Raw genomic sequence first — 21,311 nt, 5'->3', positions numbered from 1 at the left:
AATTTGGATTCAATTTTTTTCCCAAGACTAAACCTAAAATATGATCAAAATTTTTGAGAGCAAACGACTTGACTAAATTTAAGATTTTTTTTCCCTGAAAAACAAAAAAAATAAGATTAAGACCAGTGGCCCAGAGGTGGAAATAAAATTAAAGTAATCACTGGGTAGAATATAACCCTTTCAACTCTGGGATGGGGGTCAAATGTAGCCTGGGCTGTTGGGAACCAAGGTCCAAATTTAGTTCAGACTGTCTGGGACCCCTGGGTCCAAAGGCAGCCCGGGGTCTGGGACCCCTGGGTCCAAAGGCAGCCCGGGGTCTGGGACCCCTGGGTCCAAAGGCAGCCCGGGGTCTGGGACCCCTGGGTCCAAAGGCAGCCCGGGGTCTGGGACCCCTGGGTCCAAAGGCAGCCCGGGGTCTGGGACCCCTGGGTCCAAAGGCAGCCCGGGGTCTGGGACCCCTGGGTCCAAAGGCAGCCCGGGGTCTGGGACCCCTGGGTCCAAAGGCAGCCCGGGGTCTGGGACCCCTGGGTCCAAAGGCAGCCCGGGGTCTGGGACCCCTGGGTCCAAAGGCAGCCCGGGGTCTGGGACCCCTGGGTCCAAAGGCAGCCCGGGGTCTGGGACCCCTGGGTCCAAAGGCAGCCCGGGGTCTGGGACCCCTGGGTCCAAAGGCAGCCCGGGGTCTGGGACCCCTGGGTCCAAAGGCAGCCCGGGGTCTGGGACCCCTGGGTCCAAAGGCAGCCCGGGGTCTGGGACCCCTGGGTCCAAAGGCAGCCCGGGGTCTGGGACCCCTGGGTCCAAAGGCAGCCCGGGGTCTGGGACCCCTGGGTCCAAAGGCAGCCCGGGGTCTGGGACCCCTGGGTCCAAAGGCAGCCCGGGGTCTGGGACCCCTGGGTCCAAAGGCAGCCCGGGGTCTGGGACCCCTGGGTCCAAAGGCAGCCCGGGGTCTGGGACCCCTGGGTCCAAAGGCAGCCCGGGGTCTGGGACCCCTGGGTCCAAAGGCAGCCCGGGGTCTGGGACCCCTGGGTCCAAAGGCAGCCCGGGGTCTGGGACCCCTGGGTCCAAAGGCAGCCCGGGGTCTGGGACCCCTGGGTCCAAAGGCAGCCCGGGGTCTGGGACCCCTGGGTCCAAAGGCAGCCCGGGGTCTGGGACCCCTGGGTCCAAAGGCAGCCCGGGGTCTGGGACCCCTGGGTCCAAAGGCAGCCCGGGGTCTGGGACCCCTGGGTCCAAAGGCAGCCCGGGGTCTGGGACCCCTGGGTCCAAAGGCAGCCCGGGGTCTGGGACCCCTGGGTCCAAAGGCAGCCCGGGGTCTGGGACCCCTGGGTCCAAAGGCAGCCCGGGGTCTGGGACCCCTGGGTCCAAAGGCAGCCCGGGGTCTGGGACCCCTGGGTCCAAAGGCAGCCCGGGGTCTGGGACCCCTGGGTCCAAAGGCAGCCCGGGGTCTGGGACCCCTGGGTCCAAAGGCAGCCCGGGGTCTGGGACCCCTGGGTCCAAAGGCAGCCCGGGGTCTGGGACCCCTGGGTCCAAAGGCAGCCCGGGGTCTGGGACCCCTGGGTCCAAAGGCAGCCCGGGGTCTGGGACCCCTGGGTCCAAAGGCAGCCCGGGGTCTGGGACCCCTGGGTCCAAAGGCAGCCCGGGGTCTGGGACCCCTGGGTCCAAAGGCAGCCCGGGGTCTGGGACCCCTGGGTCCAAAGGCAGCCCGGGGTCTGGGACCCCTGGGTCCAAAGGCAGCCCGGGGTCTGGGACCCCTGGGTCCAAAGGCAGCCCGGGGTCTGGGACCCCTGGGTCCAAAGGCAGCCCGGGGTCTGGGACCCCTGGGTCCAAAGGCAGCCCGGGGTCTGGGACCCCTGGGTCCAAAGGCAGCCCGGGGTCTGGGACCCCTGGGTCCAAAGGCAGCCCGGGGTCTGGGACCCCTGGGTCCAAAGGCAGCCCGGGGTCTGGGACCCCTGGGTCCAAAGGCAGCCCGGGGTCTGGGACCCCTGGGTCCAAAGGCAGCCCGGGGTCTGGGACCCCTGGGTCCAAAGGCAGCCCGGGGTCTGGGACCCCTGGGTCCAAAGGCAGCCCGGGGTCTGGGACCCCTGGGTCCAAAGGCAGCCCGGGGTCTGGGACCCCTGGGTCCAAAGGCAGCCCGGGGTCTGGGACCCCTGGGTCCAAAGGCAGCCCGGGGTCTGGGACCCCTGGGTCCAAAGGCAGCCCGGGGTCTGGGACCCCTGGGTCCAAAGGCAGCCCGGGGTCTGGGACCCCTGGGTCCAAAGGCAGCCCGGGGTCTGGGACCCCTGGGTCCAAAGGCAGCCCGGGGTCTGGGACCCCTGGGTCCAAAGGCAGCCCGGGGTCTGGGACCCCTGGGTCCAAAGGCAGCCCGGGGTCTGGGACCCCTGGGTCCAAAGGCAGCCCGGGGTCTGGGACCCCTGGGTCCAAAGGCAGCCCGGGGTCTGGGACCCCTGGGTCCAAAGGCAGCCCGGGGTCTGGGACCCCTGGGTCCAAAGGCAGCCCGGGGTCTGGGACCCCTGGGTCCAAAGGCAGCCCGGGGTCTGGGACCCCTGGGTCCAAAGGCAGCCCGGGGTCTGGGACCCCTGGGTCCAAAGGCAGCCCGGGGTCTGGGACCCCTGGGTCCAAAGGCAGCCCGGGGTCTGGGACCCCTGGGTCCAAAGGCAGCCCGGGGTCTGGGACCCCTGGGTCCAAAGGCAGCCCGGGGTCTGGGACCCCTGGGTCCAAAGGCAGCCCGGGTCTGGGACCCCTGGGTCCAAAGGCAGCCCGGGGTCTGGGACCCCTGGGTCCAAAGGCAGCCCGGGGTCTGGGACCCCTGGGTCCAAAGGCAGCCCGGGGTCTGGGACCCCTGGGTCCAAAGGCAGCCCGGGGTCTGGGACTCCCTGGGTCCAAAGGCAGCCCGGGGTCTGGGACCCCTGGGTCCAAAGGCAGCCCGGGGTCTGGGACCCCTGGGTCCAAAGGCAGCCCGGGGTCTGGGACCCCTGGGTCCAAAGGCAGCCCGGGGTCTGGGACCCCTGGGTCCAAAGGCAGCCCGGGGTCTGGGACCCCTGGGTCCAAAGGCAGCCCGGGGTCTGGGACCCCTGGGTCCAAAGGCAGCCCGGGGTCTGGGACCCCTGGGTCCAAAGGCAGCCCGGGGTCTGGGACCCCTGGGTCCAAAGGCAGCCCGGGGTCTGGGACCCCTGGGTCCAAAGGCAGCCCGGGGTCTGGGACCCCTGGGTCCAAAGGCAGCCCGGGGTCTGGGACCCCTGGGTCCAAAGGCAGCCCGGGGTCTGGGACCCCTGGGTCCAAAAGGCAGCCCGGGGTCTGGGACCCCTTGGGTCCAAAGGCAGCCCGGGGTCTGGGACCCCTGGGTCCAAAGGCAGCCCGGGGTCTGGGACCCCCTGGGTCCAAAGGCAGCCCGGGGTCTGGGACCCCTGGGTCCAAAGGCAGCCCGGGGTCTGGGACCCCTGGGTCCAAAAGGCAGCCCGGGGTCTTGGGACCCCCTGGGTCCAAAAGGCAGCCCGGGGTCTGGGGACCCCCTGGGGTCCCAAAGGGCAGCCCGGGGTCTGGGGACCCCTGGGTCCAAAGGCAGCCCGGGGTCTGGGACCCCTGGGTCCAAAGGCAGCCCGGGTCTGGGACCCCTGGGTCCAAAGGCAGCCCGGGGTCTGGGACCCCTGGGTCCAAAGGCAGCCCGGGGTCTGGGACCCCTGGTGTCCAAAGGCAGCCCGGGGTCTGGGACCCCTGGGTCCAAAGGCAGCCCGGGGGTCTGGGACCCCTGGGTCCAAAGGCAGCCCGGGGTCTGGGACCCCTGGGGTCCAAAGGCAGCCCGGGGTCTGGGACCCCTGGGTCCAAAGGGCAGCCCGGGGTCTGGGACCCCTGGGTCCAAAGGCAGCCCGGGGTCTGGGACCCCTGGGTCCAAAAGGCAGCCCGGGGTCTGGGGACCCCTGGGTCCAAAGGCAGCCCGGGGTCTGGGACCCCCTGGGTCCCAAAGGCAGCCCCGGGGTCTGGGACCCCTGGGTCCAAAGGCAGCCCGGGGTCTGGGACCCCTGGGTCCAAAGGCAGCCCGGGGTCTGGACCCCCTGGGTCCAAAGGCAGCCCGGGGTCTGGGACCCCTGGGTCCAAAGGCAGCCCGGGGTCTGGGACCCCCTGGGTCCAAAGGGCAGCCCGGGGTCTGGGACCCCTGGGTCCAAAGGCAGCCCGGGGTCTGGGGACCCCTGGGTCCAAAGGGCAAGCCCGGGGGTCTGGGACCCCTGGGTCCCAAAGGCAGCCCGGGGGTCTGGGACCCCTGGGTCCAAAGGCAGCCCGGGGTCTGGGACCCCCTGGGTCCCAAAGGCAGCCCGGGGTCTGGGACCCCTGGGTCCAAAGGCTAGCCCGGGGTCTGGGACCCCTGGGTCCAAAGGCAGCCGGGGTCTGGGACCCCTGGGTCCAAAGGGCAGCCCGGGGTCTGGGACCCCTGGGTCCAAAGGCAGCCCGGGGTCTGGGACCCACTGGGTCCAAAGGCAGCCCGGGGTCTGGGACCCCTGGGTCCAAAGGCAGCCCGGGGGTCTGGGACCCCTGGGTCCAAAGGCAGCCCGGGGTCTGGGACCCCTGGGTCCAAAGGCAGCCCGGGGTCTGGGACCCCTGGGTCCAAAGGCAGCCCGGGGTCTGGGACCCCTGGGTCCAAAGGCAGCCCGGGGTCTGGGGACCCCTGGGTCCCAAAGGCAGCCCCGGGGTCTGGGGACCCCTGGGTCCAAAGGCAGCCCGGGGTCTGGGACCTCTGGGTCCAAAGGCAGCCCGGGGTCTGGGACCCCTGGGTCCAAAGGCAGCCCGGGGGTCTGGGACCCCTGGGTCCAAAGGCAGCCCGGGGTCTGGGACCCCTGGGTCCAAAGGCAGCCCCGGGGTCTGGGACCCCTGGGTCCAAAGGCAGCCCGGGGTCTGGGGACCTCCTGGGTCCAAAGGCAGCCCGGGGTCTGGGACCCCCTGGGTCCCAAAGGCAGCCCGGGGTCTGGGACCCCTGGGTCCAAAGGCAGCCCGGCGGTCTGGGACCGCCCTGTGTCCAAAGGCAGCCCGGGGTCTGGGACCACCCTGGGTCCAAAGGGCAGCCCGGGGTCTGGGACCCCCTGGGTCCAAAGGCAGCCCGGGGTCTGGGACCCGTCCTGGGTCCAAAGGCAGCCCGGGGTCTGGGACACTCCCCTGGGGTCCAAAGGCAGCCCGGGGTCTGGGACCCCTGGGTCCAAAGGCAGCCCGGGGTCTGGGACCCCTGGGTCCAAAGGCAGCCCCGGGGTCTGGGACCCCTGGGTCCAAAGGCAGCCCGGGGTCTGGGACCCCTGGGTCCAAAGGCAGCCCGGGGTCTGGGACCCCTGGGTCCAAAGGCAGCCCGGGGTCTGGGACCCCTGGGTCCAAAGGCAGCCCGGGGTCTGGGACCCCTGGGTCCAAAGGCAGCCCGGGGTCTGGGACCCCTGGGTCCAAAGGCAGCCCGGGGTCTGGGACCCCTGGGTCCACAGGCAGCCCGGGGTCTGGGACCCCTGGGTCCACAGGCAGCCCGGGGTCTGGGACCCCTGGGTCCACAGGCAGCCCGGGGTCTGGGACCCCTGGGTCCACAGGCAGCCCGGGGTCTGGGACCCCTGGGTCCACAGGCAGCCCGGGGTCTGGGACCCCTGGGTCCACAGGCAGCCCGGGGTCTGGGACCCCTGGGTCCACAGGCAGCCCGGGGTCTGGGACCCCTGGGTCCACAGGCAGCCCGGGGTCTGGGACCCCTGGGTCCACAGGCAGCCCGGGGTCTGGGACCCCTGGGTCCACAGGCAGCCCGGGGTCTGGGACCCCTGGGTCCACAGGCAGCCCGGGGTCTGGGACCCCTGGGTCCACAGGCAGCCCGGGGTCTGGGACCCCTGGGTCCACAGGCAGCCCGGACGAAAGTCTCTCTTCTCTCTGCTGGCTGTACAGATGCTAGATGATATGATTTTTGGACATCTCAACTCAGTTCGTAGTAGGATTACGCTTACAAAACTGACCACCATTCGGTTTAAAAAACCTGACAATCTCCATCAAACATTTACCTGAGGAAGGAGGAAGCCTCTGAAAGCTTGTGAATTTAAAATAAAATTGCTGGACTATAACTTGGTGTTGTAAAATTGTTTACAATCCATCAAAGAAGCGTTAGGATATTTGGTAGTTTTGGGAAACAGCTGTTAGTAGGGGACGCTTTTCCAAAGTTGAGGTTATAACACTTTTTAGGGCAAGGTGGAACTTTACTCTCTCTCACCTGCATAATACCTGACCTGGAATTACTTGATAGGATAATGTAGAGATTGCTCACTCTATCTACCCTCTGCTGTGCCTGATCTGGAAATGCTTGATGGTGCAGCGTAGTGGGATGGAGGGGCTTTGCCTCTTACTGTGTTGTACTTAACCTGGGAGTTCATGATGCTTACAATGTGGGAAAATGCTCCATTTCCTTTGTACCTGCACCTTGATCGCAAAATTCGAACAAAAGTAGGGCTTACCATTGCTCTGTTCTGGCAGGCTATGGTTCTTTAGCTAGTTGAAAATCAAACAGCACCTCTGCACACACCTGGGAGGCCCCTAAGCTTTTGCCTCCTGCCAACCTACACCTCAACTCTGTGGACTTGGCTAAGTAGGGTGGGTCCCAATGAGGAGAGACTGCGTACTCCATACCCATTAAATACAAACTCTACCCATGTGGATTTCTCACTACCTTGGTTTGGAGCTCTTTAGCACGGTGATGCACTTTACGAACCTAGGTGACAGAAAAAATTGTAAACACCAAGCTCATTTTTGAGATTGCCAGAGTCTCCATGTGATCGGGACCTTTAGTGTCCCTCACAACAAGAGGAAAAGAAAGGCAGACTTTTTTTATTTGTTCATGGGATGTGGGCATCTCTGGAAGGCCAGCATTTATTGCCCATCCCTAATTGCTCTTGAGAAGACTTACATTTATATAGTGCCTTTCACGAACTCAGGACATCCCAAAGTGCTTTACAGCCAATTAAGTACTTTTGAAGTGTAGTCACTGTTGTAATGTAGGGAAACTCAGCAGCCAATTTGCACACTGCAGTGTGATAATGACCAGATAATCTGTTTTAGTGATGTTGGTTGAGGGATAAATATGGGCCAGGACACCGGGAAGAACTCACTTACTTCCCCTAGAAGGAAAAACAAATATGTTGCCTATTACACTGCTGGGCTGCTTTTTACATCATTTGCTTTCAAACTCCCCAGAAATGTTTTGAGGAAGTTAGGCTTGAGTTGAATAGTGGCCTTGGCCAGGCACTGTGGGAAGGGTTTTGATGCCATCTTGGGCCCTGGACCTCATTGTGTTGTGCTCACCCCACTCAGACAGTGAAGAGGAGTACACTGATGATGACGACATGAGCTGGAAGGTGCGGCGAGCCTCCACCAAGTGCTTGGACGCCATCGTGAGCACCAGGCATGAGATGCTGCAGGAGTTTTACAAGACGGTCTCGCCGGCCTTGATCAGTCGATTCAAGGAGAGGGAGGAGAATGTGAAGGCTGACATATTTCATGCTTATGTGTCTCTCCTGAAGCAGACCAAACCAGTCCAGAGCTGGTTGCAGACTGCAGATGCCCTGGAACAGGGAGACATGCCCCTTATGATGCTCCAAAACCAAGTGAGTATTTTCTGTAGGTCTGTACTCCTTCCCCAGTTTTCCCTCCTTCCCTTAGGGTTAGCCTGCCCTCTCAAAACATCCACACAGGGACTGCTCGAGTGTGGTGAGAACCTTATCTCATTCCATCCCCAGGATCGGGAAGGAGACACCAATTGCAGTGGTCTGTCCCTTACTGAGATCAGTTAACACAGTACAGACTGCGGATCGATCCTGGGTAGTCACAAAGGGCAATAGCAAACAAATGGCGTCCAAAAGCTGGAAATGAGTTACACCCACAGGGTAATAGCAGGCTGGCAATGAGTTACACCCACAGGGTAATAGCAGGCTGGCAATGAGTTACACCCACAGGGTAATAGCAGGCTGGCAATGAGTTACACCCACAGGGTAATAGCAGGCTGGCAATGAGTTATACACACATGGTAATAGCAGGCTGGCAATGGATTTACACATACAGGGTAATAGCAGGCTGGCAATGGATTTACACATACAGGGTAATAGCAGGCTGGGAATGGGTTACTCACAGGGTAATAGCAGGCTGGCAATGGGTTACTCACAGGGTAATAGCAGGCTGGCAATGGGTTACATAATAGCAGTTGAGATAAACAGAGCAAAACTTGAGCATTGGCACAACTGTAATAAATGTAACTTGCATAATCCTTGCAGCATAACTGCATGATGAGGTTGCATATCAATGGGGTCATGTGCCATTATCTCCTGGTTTACCCTAGGACTGATGTGTGGTTACAAAGTGTTTGCAGCCTGTGCAGAGTGTTTGGAAATGGGCATTCTCACCACCGTTCTGTCAGAACACAGCTTTTCTCAAGTATCAATTATTTGCCTGCTGTGGCTTTGGACCTATGTGATGTCCTCTGAAATCAATTTGATCAAATAAGAGGGTAATTAATTCATGTCACTTCTAGAATCTTAAATGTTTTCTCTCTCCCTCCCTTTCACCTGTGCATTGGTGTCCCTCCTCCTTCCTGCCCTCTTCCTCCTCCTCCTTCACCTCTTCCTCCCTCCTCCTCCGCCTTCCCGCTCTCCCCTTCCTTCACCTCCTCCTCCTCCTCCTTCCTGCTCTCCTCTTCTTCCTCTTCCTTCCTCCTCTCGCCCTCCCACCCTCTTCCCCTCTCACAGGTACCTAGTATAGTGAAAGCTTTGCACAAGCAGCTTAGGGAGAAGAGTATGAAGACACGACAAGGCTGTTTCAACCTCCTCACAGAACTGGCCAGTGTCCTACCCGGAGGCTTGTCAGAACATATACCAGCCTTAGTACCAGGTATGAATGAAGAGTGCAGCTGATGGCAGGGGTGGGATGCGGTTTACATCTTGGTTCTAAAATAGAACGGTGGGATGCTGCTTCCTCTCCCTCATCCTCACTTCCCCCTCCACATTCTGAATTCCTGATCTTGTACATGTTGCTATCTGGAAGTCCCAAGCAGATGCCAGGCACTTCTCAGGCATAGCAAGTCTCTCAGGCTTTCCATGTGCAGCCAGCATTAAAGGTGGTCTTTTGGCCTTGGGTTGTGTGTGGTGCTGGGAGGCAAAAAAAAGGAAGGGGAAAAATACTTTTAAAAGCAGGATTCTCAAACTAAATAAACACCCTTCTCCAAACCAGTGATCCTATAGCTAAGTCAGCAAAATAAGGATTAAAAGAACAATGAAGCATTGAATGAGAGAAGGCCATTCTGACCATCCAGTCCACTCCTTCCACTGACATTGTCCAATTTGTACTGTTTGTCCAGCTTGCACTGTCATGGACTCTGGCTAATCAGTTTAATCTCCTGAAGGGCAGTTCTGTATAAATACTGCAAGATTTGCAAAGGTAATCTAGGAAAAGTGCAGAATATTCATTCATCCTCTCCTCCATCATTCACCCGTGACCTACGACTCTGCAGACAAAGTCCACACCTGGCCCAGCAGCAGCACGGGAGCCGTTGTGTGTCTCGGAGTATTTAACCATTTTGTTCTGTATCTATATCCCTATAACTATAAATCCCATTCCCAACTGGATATTTAGCTTGGAAAAAGCTAATTGACACAGCTTCGAAGGCTGTCACTGGGAGTCTCTCAAAAGGTTGGAAAAAATCCCACTTGGGAAAAAAAGGTTGTGTAGTGTCACTCTTCTGATTAGTAACTGTATTGTGTAGTGTGAAACTGAGCCATACAAACCAGTAAGATCTCAGGTTCTGTTCTTGGCCTGTGTTGAGTTAAGTGCTCTCAGTTGGGGCAAAGATGCTGATGCTGAAATTAGCCTTGTCTGTCAACCAGGGAGGGAGACTAGAATCAACTAAAGTTCTCCAGCCAGTGATACCTGCTGGAAAGTGCACAGTCGCACTTTTCTGAAGATTGGAAACGACGGGAGGAGGGACAAGTGATATCTAGAAGTAGTTGGGTGAGGCCAAGCTTGGGATGTGGATATCAGTGGAAGTGAAGACTGAGGTCACAGGAAGGTTCCTGGGAAGGAAAGAGTTAGAATAAGAGACAGTACTATGAGACTTGATTTCAATGGAATGAGGGTACAGCTAGCAGGGACAGTGTGGAGGATGGGATGTAGGAACACAGGAACAGGAGTAGGCTATTCAGTCCCTCAAGCCTATTTTGCCATTCAGTTAGATCATGGTTGATCTGTATCTTAACTCCATTTACCCGTCTTGGTTTCATATCCCTTAATACCCTTACCCAACAAAAATCTATCAATCTCCGTTTTGACCTAACCAACAGCTTTTTGGGGGAGAGAGTTCCAGATTTCCACTACCCTTTGTGTGAAGAAGTGCTTCCTGACATCACTCCCTGAACAGCCTAGCTCTAATTTTAAGGTTATGTCCCCTTGTTCTGGACTCCCCCAACAGAGGAAATAGGAACAAGAGGTGAAGTTCAAAGGAACAATGACCATGGCAGCACCAAGAAATTAGAGATGTGAAAGGTTGCATTGGAGAGAGGGAGATGGGAGGCTAGAAGTGAGTGGGATTGTGTACGAAATGAATTTCTTTTCCTTATATCCTGTCCAGGTGTGCAAGATGGGTGCTGTTGGGGCCTCACCGGGTATGGGAAAAGGATTGAAGTCTTGGATGGACTTGGGCTTTAAAGAGAGTTAGACTTATGGATAGGAACAGAAGTGCTTGTTTAATAGTGTTTGAGTGTGTGTTTGAATGTTTTGTTACAATAAACTGATTCTGTTTTCTTCATTCTACAGGCATTATTTACTCCCTCACTGACAAATCGAGTACCTCAAACATGAAAATTGATGCACTGACCTTCTTCCATGTCATCCTTTGCAATCATCCACCAGAGGTGTTCCATCCCCACATCAAGACTTTGTTGCCCCCAACAGTGGCCTGCATCAGCGACCCTTTCTACAAAATCACATCCGAGGCCTTGCTTGTGACTCAGCAGCTTATAGAAGTGATCCGTCCACTGGACAAGCCTTGCTCGTTCGATGCTAAGCCTTATGTGAAGGATTTGTTTAGTAGCACTTTGAAGAGATTGAAAGCAGCTGATATCGACCAGGAGGTGAAGGAGAGAGCAATAGCCTGTATGGGACAGATCATCTGTAACCTTGGAGACAGCCTAGGTCCTGACCTGAATCCCACATTGCAAATCTTCCTTGAACGACTGAAAAATGAGATCACAAGACTGACCACAGTCAAAACCCTGACCCTGATTGCAGGTTCTCCCTTAAAAATTGACCTTCGCCCAATTCTTGGGGAGGGCGTTCCTATCCTGGCCTCATTTCTTAGGAAGAACCAGCGCGCACTAAAACTCAGCACCCTAGCCGCTCTGGATATCCTGATTAAGAATTACAGGGACAGCCTTAAGCCAGTGATGATCGAATCAGTCTTAAAGGAGCTTCCATCCTTGATTGGGGAGAGTGACTTGCATGTCTCCCAGATGGCCATCACCTTCCTGACATCATTGGCCAAAGTCTACCCATCATCTGTGTCCAAGATTGGCGGGTCCATATTGGTGGAACTGTTCAACCTGGTTCGCTCACCGCTGCTCCAAGGAGGGGCTTTGAATGCCATTTTGGACTTCTTCCAGGCTTTGGTGGTATCTAAGACACCCAACATGGGCTATATGGAGCTTCTCAAGCAGCTGACAGGAACCATCTACTCATCAACTCAACCAGGTGGTTCCGTGGTTTTGCACAAACAGGCCTATTACTCTGTGGCTAAATGCGTGGCCGCACTTACCTCAGCTTGTCCAAAAGATGCCAGTGCCGTGGTGAACCAATTTGTCCAAGATGTGAAGAACCCCAAATCCTCTGACTCAGTCCGCTTGTTGGCTCTGCTTTCTTTAGGTGAAATAGGCCGCACCATGAATCTGGGCGCACAAAAGGAGCTCAAGGTGGTTATCCTTGAAGCATTTTCATCACCTAGCGAGGAGGTAAAGTCGGCTGCCTCCTACGCGTTAGGAAACATCAGTGTAGGAAACCTCAGTGAATATCTTCCTTTCATACTCAAGGAGATCAGCAGTCAGCCCAAGCGGCAGTACTTGTTGCTACACTCGCTGAAAGAGGTCATCAGCTCCTCCTCGGCAAACAGTTTGAAACCTCACGTCCAGGACATTTGGGCCTTGCTGTTCAAAAACTGCGAGTGCGCTGAAGAAGGGACTCGGAACGTGGTGGCCGAATGTTTGGGAAAGTTGACCCTCATCGACCCAACACACCTGCTGCCCAGGCTGAAGAAACAGCTCACATCAGGTAAATATGGAAACTAGCTTATTGTAGAACAGGATCAAACCTTTAACCGGCACCAGCAGAAACATAAAACAAAAGACTTGCATTTCTATAGTAACTTTCACAACCACAGGGCATCCTAAAGTGCTTTACAGCCAATGAAGTACTTTTGAAGTGTAGTCACTGTTGTAATGTAGGGAAATGCGGCAGTCAGTTTGCGCACAGCAAGGTCCCACAAATAGCAATGAAATAAATGACTGGCTAATCTGTTTTAGGTGTTGACTGAGGGATAAATATTGGTCAGGACACGGGGGAGAATTCGCCTGCTCTTCAAATGGTGCCATGGGATCCTTTACGTCCACCTGCTCTCAGGACTGGAGTTAAGTGTTCCCTGGTTTAGGGAGGGGTGAATCCAAAATTCAAATCCAGATTATTCTCCAGCAACACCCGCTGGAAACTCACGTAAGCCTGACTCGGATGTGCTGGCCCCTAGAGTTGAATAGACTCACTTGTGCTTACAAAATGAAGCATAGCCACTTGGGCAAGGGCAACCAATGCTCGTGGGCCAGTCCCCATCACTTTTGGGAAAGAAGGAGTAGGGAGAGAAAATTGGAGATAAAAATCACAGCATAAAGCTCAGACTAAGAAAGGGCCATTTGGCCCATTAACCCCCTCCATCCACAGTCCATGTATGGTGTTTTAATTTGGACTCCTTTTTCCTCCCCCCCCACCCCCCCTGCCACCAACTATTGATCCCTACTTTAAGGAACACTTCTACCTCCCCTGAAAAAGTCAAGTAGCGTCTTTAATATCTCTATAGCCCTCAACCTCCCTCTGGCTATTAATCCAGCTACTTTTTAAAGATGCCACTTGACCCTGAATCAACTAACTTCTCTGGGAGTGAGTCACACGCCCACTTTTGTGCGGGAGTTTTTTTTCTTATATCTAACAGTGTTCGAATCCTGCAAATTTTGCCAAAAGAAAGAATACTGAAATCCTTTGAGCAGATAACTAATCAGTGAAGCTAAAAATACTTGCGATGTACAAGCCAGAGAGAGCAGAATTTAACTGTGGTCACTTTTGATGGAAATGGGCATTGAGTGAGTGTTTAAAAGCTGCTCTCTATTCTAAAGGATATCGATCCCAGGTTAATTTGAGTCACTGAATTTTACAGCACAGAAACAGTTCCCTTTCAAGTCTGTACTGCCGTTTGTCTCCACATGAGCCATCTAGTTTAATCTTGCTCTCCTGCTGACTCTCTATACTCTTTAATATTCCATTTCTCTAAGCAACCATCTAACTTCCTTTTAAAACTTAGATCTCAATTGGCAGGTTGGCAGCGGGGGGTGAAGGTGCATGTGGCAAACCAGCATGAACCAAACTTACTGTTTCCGACACGATTGCACATTGATTGATAGTGGTTAACGTCCTCTCTGGGTTTCGCACCTGGCAGCTAGACTGATTGACAGGCTGACTGCCGTCAGGAGCTGCAACACAAGGGGGGGAGCGAGAAAGAGAGCGAGACGTCATCCGGCACTGGAACGGAAGATCAGGGGTGGGGGGACATTGGAGCAGGTTTCAAAGGTAGGTTCATTTAGTGTTTTCACTTCCTTGCATGGTTTTTTAATTTAATTTATTTAGTTTCTTTTTCCCTGATCCGGCCCTTCGGCATGAATCAGAAGCGGTGGGCAAGCCACCCAGGTAAGTTTTTAAAAAAATCTTTCTAATCCTTTTATCTGTCACAGGTAAAGTGCCTTAAGTACCTCAGTGAGGTACATTTGACTCTTTAACTGTCATCCTGCCGGCTTTAATTGCCGACGGGACTTCCGGTTGCGGGTTGCCCACACACACAGGTGGGTCCCTGGGAAACTCGGAAGTTGGCGGGTTGGAGCCACCCCCGCCCTCCTTGCACCCGCAATTGTCTCTGCTTCAGCAAGGATTTGTGGCAGAGAATTCTACCTTCTGCCCGTCCTCTGTAAAGAAATTATTTCTGTCCTCCCCTTCAGTTGTTTTTATTATATTAAATGCATGCCATTTCACCAATCTATCACCTTATGAGAACTCTTCATAATTTTGGAGACCTCTATCTTCTCGGCTCTAGTGATAAAAGCCCTAACTTCTAAAGTTTCTTTTCATAACGGTTAACCCTCATCCCTAGTAACACCCTAAATGTTACACCTTTCCCATTGCTTTTTATCTTTCCTATAATGGGGTACCCAAACTGTGTACACAACTCCAACTGTGACCTAAATAAGATTTTCATTACTAACTCCTTGCTTTTGTATTCTATGCCTCTAGATACGATACCAAGGATTCCATTTGCCTTTATGGCCTTATCAGCTTGGGCTGACACCTTTTAAATGACCTCTGTAGCTGCACAGCAAGGTCCTCCTGCTCCCCTATTATACGTAAAATCTTATCATTTAAAGTGTATTTCCTTTGCCTGTTTTTACTTCCAAAATGTATTATTTCATAGTTTTCTACATTGAACTGCATCTGCCCCCTATCGACCCATCCTGTCAGTCTATCCATCTCCTGCAGCCTTTCACAATCCTTGTCCCAATTTACAATGCCCCCAATTTGGTGTCATCAGAAAATGTTGATATAGTTGCCTCAATGCCCAAGTCCAAATCATTAATCCACGTAACAAATAAGAGCAGCCCCACCATGGACCAGTGTGGAACACCACTCACCATGGCAGCCTAGTACTGGACCAGCAACTCGGAGATCATGAGTTCAAATCCCACCATGGCAAGTTTGAAATTGAACTCAATAAATCTGGTGATGTTTGTGGCTGGCACCAGAAAAGTGACCACGAAAAGCTGCCATATTGTCATTTAAAAACCCAACTAGTTCACAGTTGTTCCTGACCTGGTTTGTTTGCTGATACTGGGGGAGGGAGGAAAGCTAAGGACAGTGTTCAGTAGGTGATGTGATATCCATTGCCTTGGTGAGCACGACAAAAGATAACTTTTTTTTAACTGAAGCAAAAGCCGTACATTTTGTCATATGGGAGATCTTTGTTTAAAGGGAGATGAGATATTTCAGTATACAATTCTTTCTAAAACTCTTGCAACTCTGTAACAAGAAGGAAAAAAAGTCAAACCTGCAGTAATTGGATGTGTGCGGTTGAATCGTTTGCTCTTTTATTCGTCAGTGATTCTTTATTCCAGTGAATTTTTGTATATTGGGACGACTTAGGCAAGTGTCTGTGATGCCAAATGTCTGACATCGTCCTTTCACTCAACTGGTAGGGAGACATGAAGGTCAACCCTTTCGGTGCAGAGATGTCACAGCTGTCATCCAATGCAGCTCAGATCAACATTTCAGGATTGAACGTGTCACCTTGCCATTCCATGGCACAGGACATTATTGTACCTCCACTGGGCGGGAGTCTTTTTAAGGTATTTTCCTCCCCCTTGGTCTTCCAGCCCATCTGTGGGTGACCTGCTGCCAGACAACACTCCCTCTCTGTGGGGAAGTATCGGGACCTCGCTTGGCATCGGCAGAACTGAGATCAGAGCACGTGGGTATCCTGGGGCAAGGGCATTAAGGGATAGGGAACCAAGGTGGGCAAATGGAGTTAAGATACAGATCAGCCATGACCTAGTTGAATGGCAGAACAGGCTCGAGGGGCTAAATGGCCTACTTCTGTTCCTATATTCCTAAACCCACCCCTCTGCTCACATCATCCAAATTTACAATCAAATTGAAAAGGGTTTCTGTGTAGAAAAAGACGATTATTTCCCCACTGCCCCCGCCAACAAATTAATTCCTGTATTGTGGAAAATGATTTGAAGTAAGTTCATTTGACCATTTCACACTTTGAATTCCCCCCAGGTTCGGCCTACGCTCGAAGCACAGTGGTGACTGCCGTCAAGTTTACAATTTCAGACCATCCTCAGGCCATTGACCCGCTGCTGAAAGGCTGCATAGGTGAGTCTTGCAATTGGAAATCAGCTTCTGCCAGAAGGTACCTGTGAGGGAGCAGTGCCCAGCTAGTGGTGAAAGCAGCAGGCAATATAGTGCTGAACCATAGGTCCTAGGTTCAATCCTTAGTCTTTGGTGAGTTACCCGATCTCGACAGGGCTCAGTGCCCCCCTGGGCTAGAAAGGGTTAAAAATCGGCCTGGGTTTTGCTTCTGGTCACTATCCGATGAGCCTTGCTGGAATATGCCCATGGCTGAAAAGTGCTCTTGTCTGGCTGTAGGGTGAGGACAGGATGCCCCCTTCTCCTACCCTCATGCACACCCACAGTGGTCCTATTATCAGTCAACATCAGCCAGTTCAGCATACATATGCAGAATGGTGACTTGCACGAAGCACCAGAGGGTGGCCAGTGCTTTGAGAGGGGGGCAGGAATTTGGAAATAAATAGTGTCTTCAGGGAAAAGTGTTTTGGGAACTTGGGGGGAGCTCTGTTTCGTGATATTGTGTACAGTAGGACAGTGTTTTTATAACTTCGATACTTTTATTACCACACTGGGTATTTCTAAGGGGAAATAGTCAGCTGATCAGTTCCTCATGTAGACAGTGCCGCTACAATGGAATTCTCCAGACAAGTAAAGAACTTGCATTTATATAGCACCTTTCACGACCTCAGGACATCCCAAAGCGCTTTACATGCAATGAAGAACTTTTGAAGTGTAGTTACTGTTGTAATATAGGGAAACGTGGCAGGCAATTTATGCGCAATAGCACAATTAGCAATGTGATAACCACCAAATAATCTGTTTTAGGTGTTGATTGAGGGATAAATATTGGCCAGGATACTGGGGAGAACTCTCCTGCTCTTCAAAATAGTGCCATGGGATCTTTTACATCCACCTGAGAGGACGGCCAGGGCCTCTGTTTAACGTCCCATGTGAAAGATGGCACCTCCGACAGTGCAGCACTCCCTCAGTACTGCACTGGAATGTCAGCCTGGATTATGTGCTCAAGTCTCTGGAGTGGGATTTGAACCCACAACCTTCGTGACTCAGAGGCGAGAGTACTGCCCACAAAAAACTGACGTCCCTGAGCTCTCCCTTATAATTGGCAGGTGATAATATTGATACCATCTGAAATGATGCGGGAGTGCTCGCTGCTAGATCTGGTATTGCCAGCTTGAGCCTACTGAATCCCACCCACAGTTACAGCAACGGTACACATCCTCCCCGAGTGGCCCTTCTGTTGTGTGATGGAAGGTGTGCAAGTACCAGGCTCTGTTTGGCCAGCTGCAGTAGTGTGGGGAATGGGGACGGTGGCACTGTGTGCTATCAGTTTGCGGTCCAGTCACTTCTCTTGCTGGTTTTTGTCCTCCTTTCCCCCCCCCCCCCCCCCCCAACCTACCCTTCCTGAAGCTGTTAACTCCTCCCTGGGATTCCGATCCGTGGGTATTGGGTGCTCTCCAGCATGTCCTCAAGTGGCTGCTCCTTGTGCGAGATTGGACACTCTGGGGAGGGGGTGAAATCCACCTTGTGAATCGGCCGCACACTTTACGCTCTGCCCAGTAGTCTTCTCCGTCGAAAGCTGCTTATTGGCCAGCGCCCGTTTTGCACTACTGCCGAGACAAATTTCACCCCTGGAGTGTTGGTAGTTTATTCAACCAAGGGGGCACTGCCACTGAGCCTGATCCTGTCCTCATCCAACGCCCACACGTGCGTATTTCCGATGGAACCCGCTGGGTAGTTCTTCCCAGATTTTCACACTGTCTCAGACCAAGTGGCTTTGAATTGATCAGTTTGCCATTGGTACATTGGTCGCCATCTACTGGCAGGTTCAGGTAGGGCTCAATCCCACTCTGAGCAGTGTAGCAACTCAGCCATTCGGAGAGTTTACTGTTGGATTTTAAAAGGGAATGTTTGTGGCATGCTGATCTACTGTCCTTCGTTTTTCTCTCCTTTTTATTATTTTGCAGGAGACTTCTTGCGGACTCTGGAGGACCCAGATCTCAATGTCAGGCGCGTTGCCTTGGTGATGTTTAACTGTGCGGCTCACAATAAGCCTTCCTTGATCAGGGACTTGCTGGAGACTGTGCTCCCGCAGCTCTACAACGAAACCAAGGTCCGAAAGGAGCTCATCAGAGAGGTAAGCGCATCACACAGGAGGCTTGCACGTTGCTTGAAAAGAAAGATTCTATAGCACCTTTCACAACCTGGGGACGTCCCAAACGCGGCAGCCAATTTGTTCACAGCAAGGACCCACAAACAGCAATGAGATAAATGAGCAGATAATCTGTTTTAGTGATGTGGGTTGAGGGATAAATATTGGCGAGGGCACTGGGGAGAACTCCCCTGCTCGGGATCTTTTACATCCACCTGAGAGGGCAGACGGAGTCTCAGTTTAACATTTTATCCGAAAGATGGCACCTCCGACAGTGCAGCACTCCCTCAGTACTACACTGGAGTATCAGCCTAGATTTTATGCTCAAGTCTCTGGAATGGGACTTGAACTCTCAACCTTCTGACTCAGGTGAGAGTGACACCACTGAGCCACGGCTAATGCCTAGAATCCAATTTCATCTTGGAATTCCTCATCTTAGAAACGACCCCCAGTCAAAGCGGGGCGGACTTTCAGGAAGATCCCACAGTCCGGTCCAATGAAACATCTTGATACCTAGAATTCAAACAAGCCAGATTGCTTCCCATTCACTTGCATTGTATAGAATTTGACCAGTTCAGTGTATTAAAACTCTTGGTTCATGTTTTAATAATTAAGTGCTTATAATCCTGACTCCTCTCATGGCCTAGTAGGTAAAGGCAAACACAAAGCCAACCCAGAAAGTCCTTGGTTCGTTACCTGGTCTGTGCTGGTAGAAACATAGAAAACAGGAGCAGTAGTAGGCCATTTGGCCCTTCGAACCTGCTCTGCCATTCAATATGATCATGGCTGATCCTCTATCTCAATACCACATTCCCGCTCTCTCCTGATACCCCTTGATGCCTTTTGTGTCTAGAAATCTATCTAGCTTCTTCTTAAATATATTCAGTGACTTGGCCTCCACAGCCTTCTGTGGTAGAGAATTCCACAGGTTCACCACCCTCTGAGTGAGATATTTCTCCTCATCTCAGTCCTAAATGTCCTACCCCGTATCCTGAGACTGTGACCCCTCGTTCTGGACCCCCCCCAGTCAGGGGAAACATCCTCCCTGCATCCAGTCTGTCTAGCCCTTTCAGAATATTGTATGTTTCAATGAGATCCTCTGTCATTCTTCTAAACTCGAGTGAATACAGGCCAAGTCGACCCAATCTCTCCTCATACGACAGTCCTGCCATCCCAGGAATCAGTCTGGTGAACCATCGCTGCACTCCCTCTGGCAAGTATATCCTTTCTTAGGTAAGGAGATCAAAACTGTACACAATACTCCGTGTGGTTTCACCAAGGCCCTGTATAACTGCAGTAAGACATCCTTGCTCCTGTACTCACATCCTCTTGCAATGAAAGCCAACATACCTTTTTGCTTTCCTAATTGCTTGCTGCACCTGCATGTTTGCTTTCAGTGACTGGTGTACAAGGACACTCTGGTCCCTTTGTACATCAACATTTCCCAATATCACCATTTAAATAATACTCTGCCTTTCTGTTTTTCCTTCCAAAGTGGATAACTTCACATTTATCCACGTTATACTGCATCTGCCATGTATTTGTCCACTCACTTAGCCTGTCTTTATCCCCTTGAAGCCTCTTTGCATCCTCCTCACAACTCACGATCCCACCTAGTTTTGTGTTGTCAGCAAACTTGGAAATATTACAATATCCAAATCATTGATATATATTGTGAATAGCTGGGGTCCAAGTACCGATCCCTGCGGTACCCCACTAGTCACCGCCTGCCACCCCGAGAAAGACCCATTTATTCCTACTTTGTTTCCTGTCTGTTAACCAATTTTCAATCCATGCCAGTATTTAACCGCCAATTCCATGTGCTTTAGTTTTGCACACTAACATCTTATGTGGGACTTTATCAAAGGCCTTCTGAAAATCCAAATAAACCATATCCACTGGTTCTCCCTTATCTATTCTACCAGTTACACCCTCAAAAAAAAAAAATACTCCAATAGGTTTGTCAAACATGATTTCCCTTTCATAAATCCATGTTGACTTTGTCTAATCCTGTTGATATTTTCCAAGTGTCCTGTTATCTCATCCTTTATAATAGACTCTAGCATTTTCCCTACTATTGATGTTCGGCTAACCAGCCTATAGTTCCCTCTTTTCTCTCTCCCTCCTTTTTTAAATAGTGGGGTTACATTTGCCACCCTCCAATCGGCAGGAACTGTTCCATAATCTATAGAATTTTGGAAGATGACAGCCAATGCATTCACTATTTCCATGGCTACCTCTTTTAGTACTCTGGGATGCAGATTATCAGGCCCTGGGGATTTATCAGCTTTCAGTCCCATTAATTTCTCCAGCACTCTTTTTTACTAATACTAATTTCCTTTAATTCCTCCTCACTAGTCCCTTGGTTCCCTAGCATTTCTGAGAAGTTGTTTGTGTCCTCTTCCGTAAAGAACGAACCAAAGTATTTGTTTAATTGCTCTGCCATTTCCTTGTTCCCCACTATAAATTCTCCCGATTCTGACTGTAAAGGACCTACATTTGTCTTCACTAATCTTTTTTTCTTTTTACATACTTGTAGAATCTTTTACAGTCCACTTTTATGTTGCTTGCAAGTTTACTCTCATACTCTCTTTTTCCCCTCTTAATCAATCTCTTGGTCCTTTTTTGCTGAATTCTAAACTGCTCCCAATCCTCAGGCTTGCTACTTTTTCAGGCAACTTTATATGACTCCTCTTTGGATCTAATACCATCCTTAATTTCTTTTGTTAGTCACGGTTGGGCCGCTTTTCCTTTTGTGTTTTTGCGCCAGAAAGGAATGTATAACTGTTGCAATTCATGCATTCGTTCCTTAAATGTTAGCATTGCCTATCCACTGTCATGCTTTTTAATGAAGCTTCCCAATCTATCATAGCCAACTCACTCCTCATACCTTCGTAGTTTCCTTTGTTTAGATTTAGGAACCTAGTTTTGGATTGGACTACTTCACTTTCCGTGTTATGGT

General features: G+C 52.6%; 1 protein-coding gene across 1 annotated transcript in view; it reads left to right on the top strand.

The window, feature by feature from the left end:
- The window catches only part of LOC137334298 (cullin-associated NEDD8-dissociated protein 1-like), a 59,165-nt gene that overhangs the window by 27,915 nt on the left and 9,939 nt on the right, over positions 1–21,311 (top strand). Inside the window, exons 8-12 of the mRNA XM_067998974.1 lie at positions 7,300–7,592; positions 8,727–8,868; positions 10,786–12,291; positions 16,108–16,203; positions 18,165–18,334. Coding sequence (XP_067855075.1) covers positions 7,300–7,592; positions 8,727–8,868; positions 10,786–12,291; positions 16,108–16,203; positions 18,165–18,334 — 2,207 coding nt within the window. The remainder of the gene's footprint in view (positions 1–7,299; positions 7,593–8,726; positions 8,869–10,785; positions 12,292–16,107; positions 16,204–18,164; positions 18,335–21,311) is intronic.

The sequence above is a fragment of the Heptranchias perlo genome, chromosome 17 (genome assembly GCF_035084215.1).
Source record: "Heptranchias perlo isolate sHepPer1 chromosome 17, sHepPer1.hap1, whole genome shotgun sequence".
In the NCBI taxonomy this organism is placed as follows: Eukaryota; Metazoa; Chordata; class Chondrichthyes; order Hexanchiformes; family Hexanchidae; genus Heptranchias; species Heptranchias perlo.
This window is presented reverse-complemented; position numbering and strand designations above follow the sequence as displayed.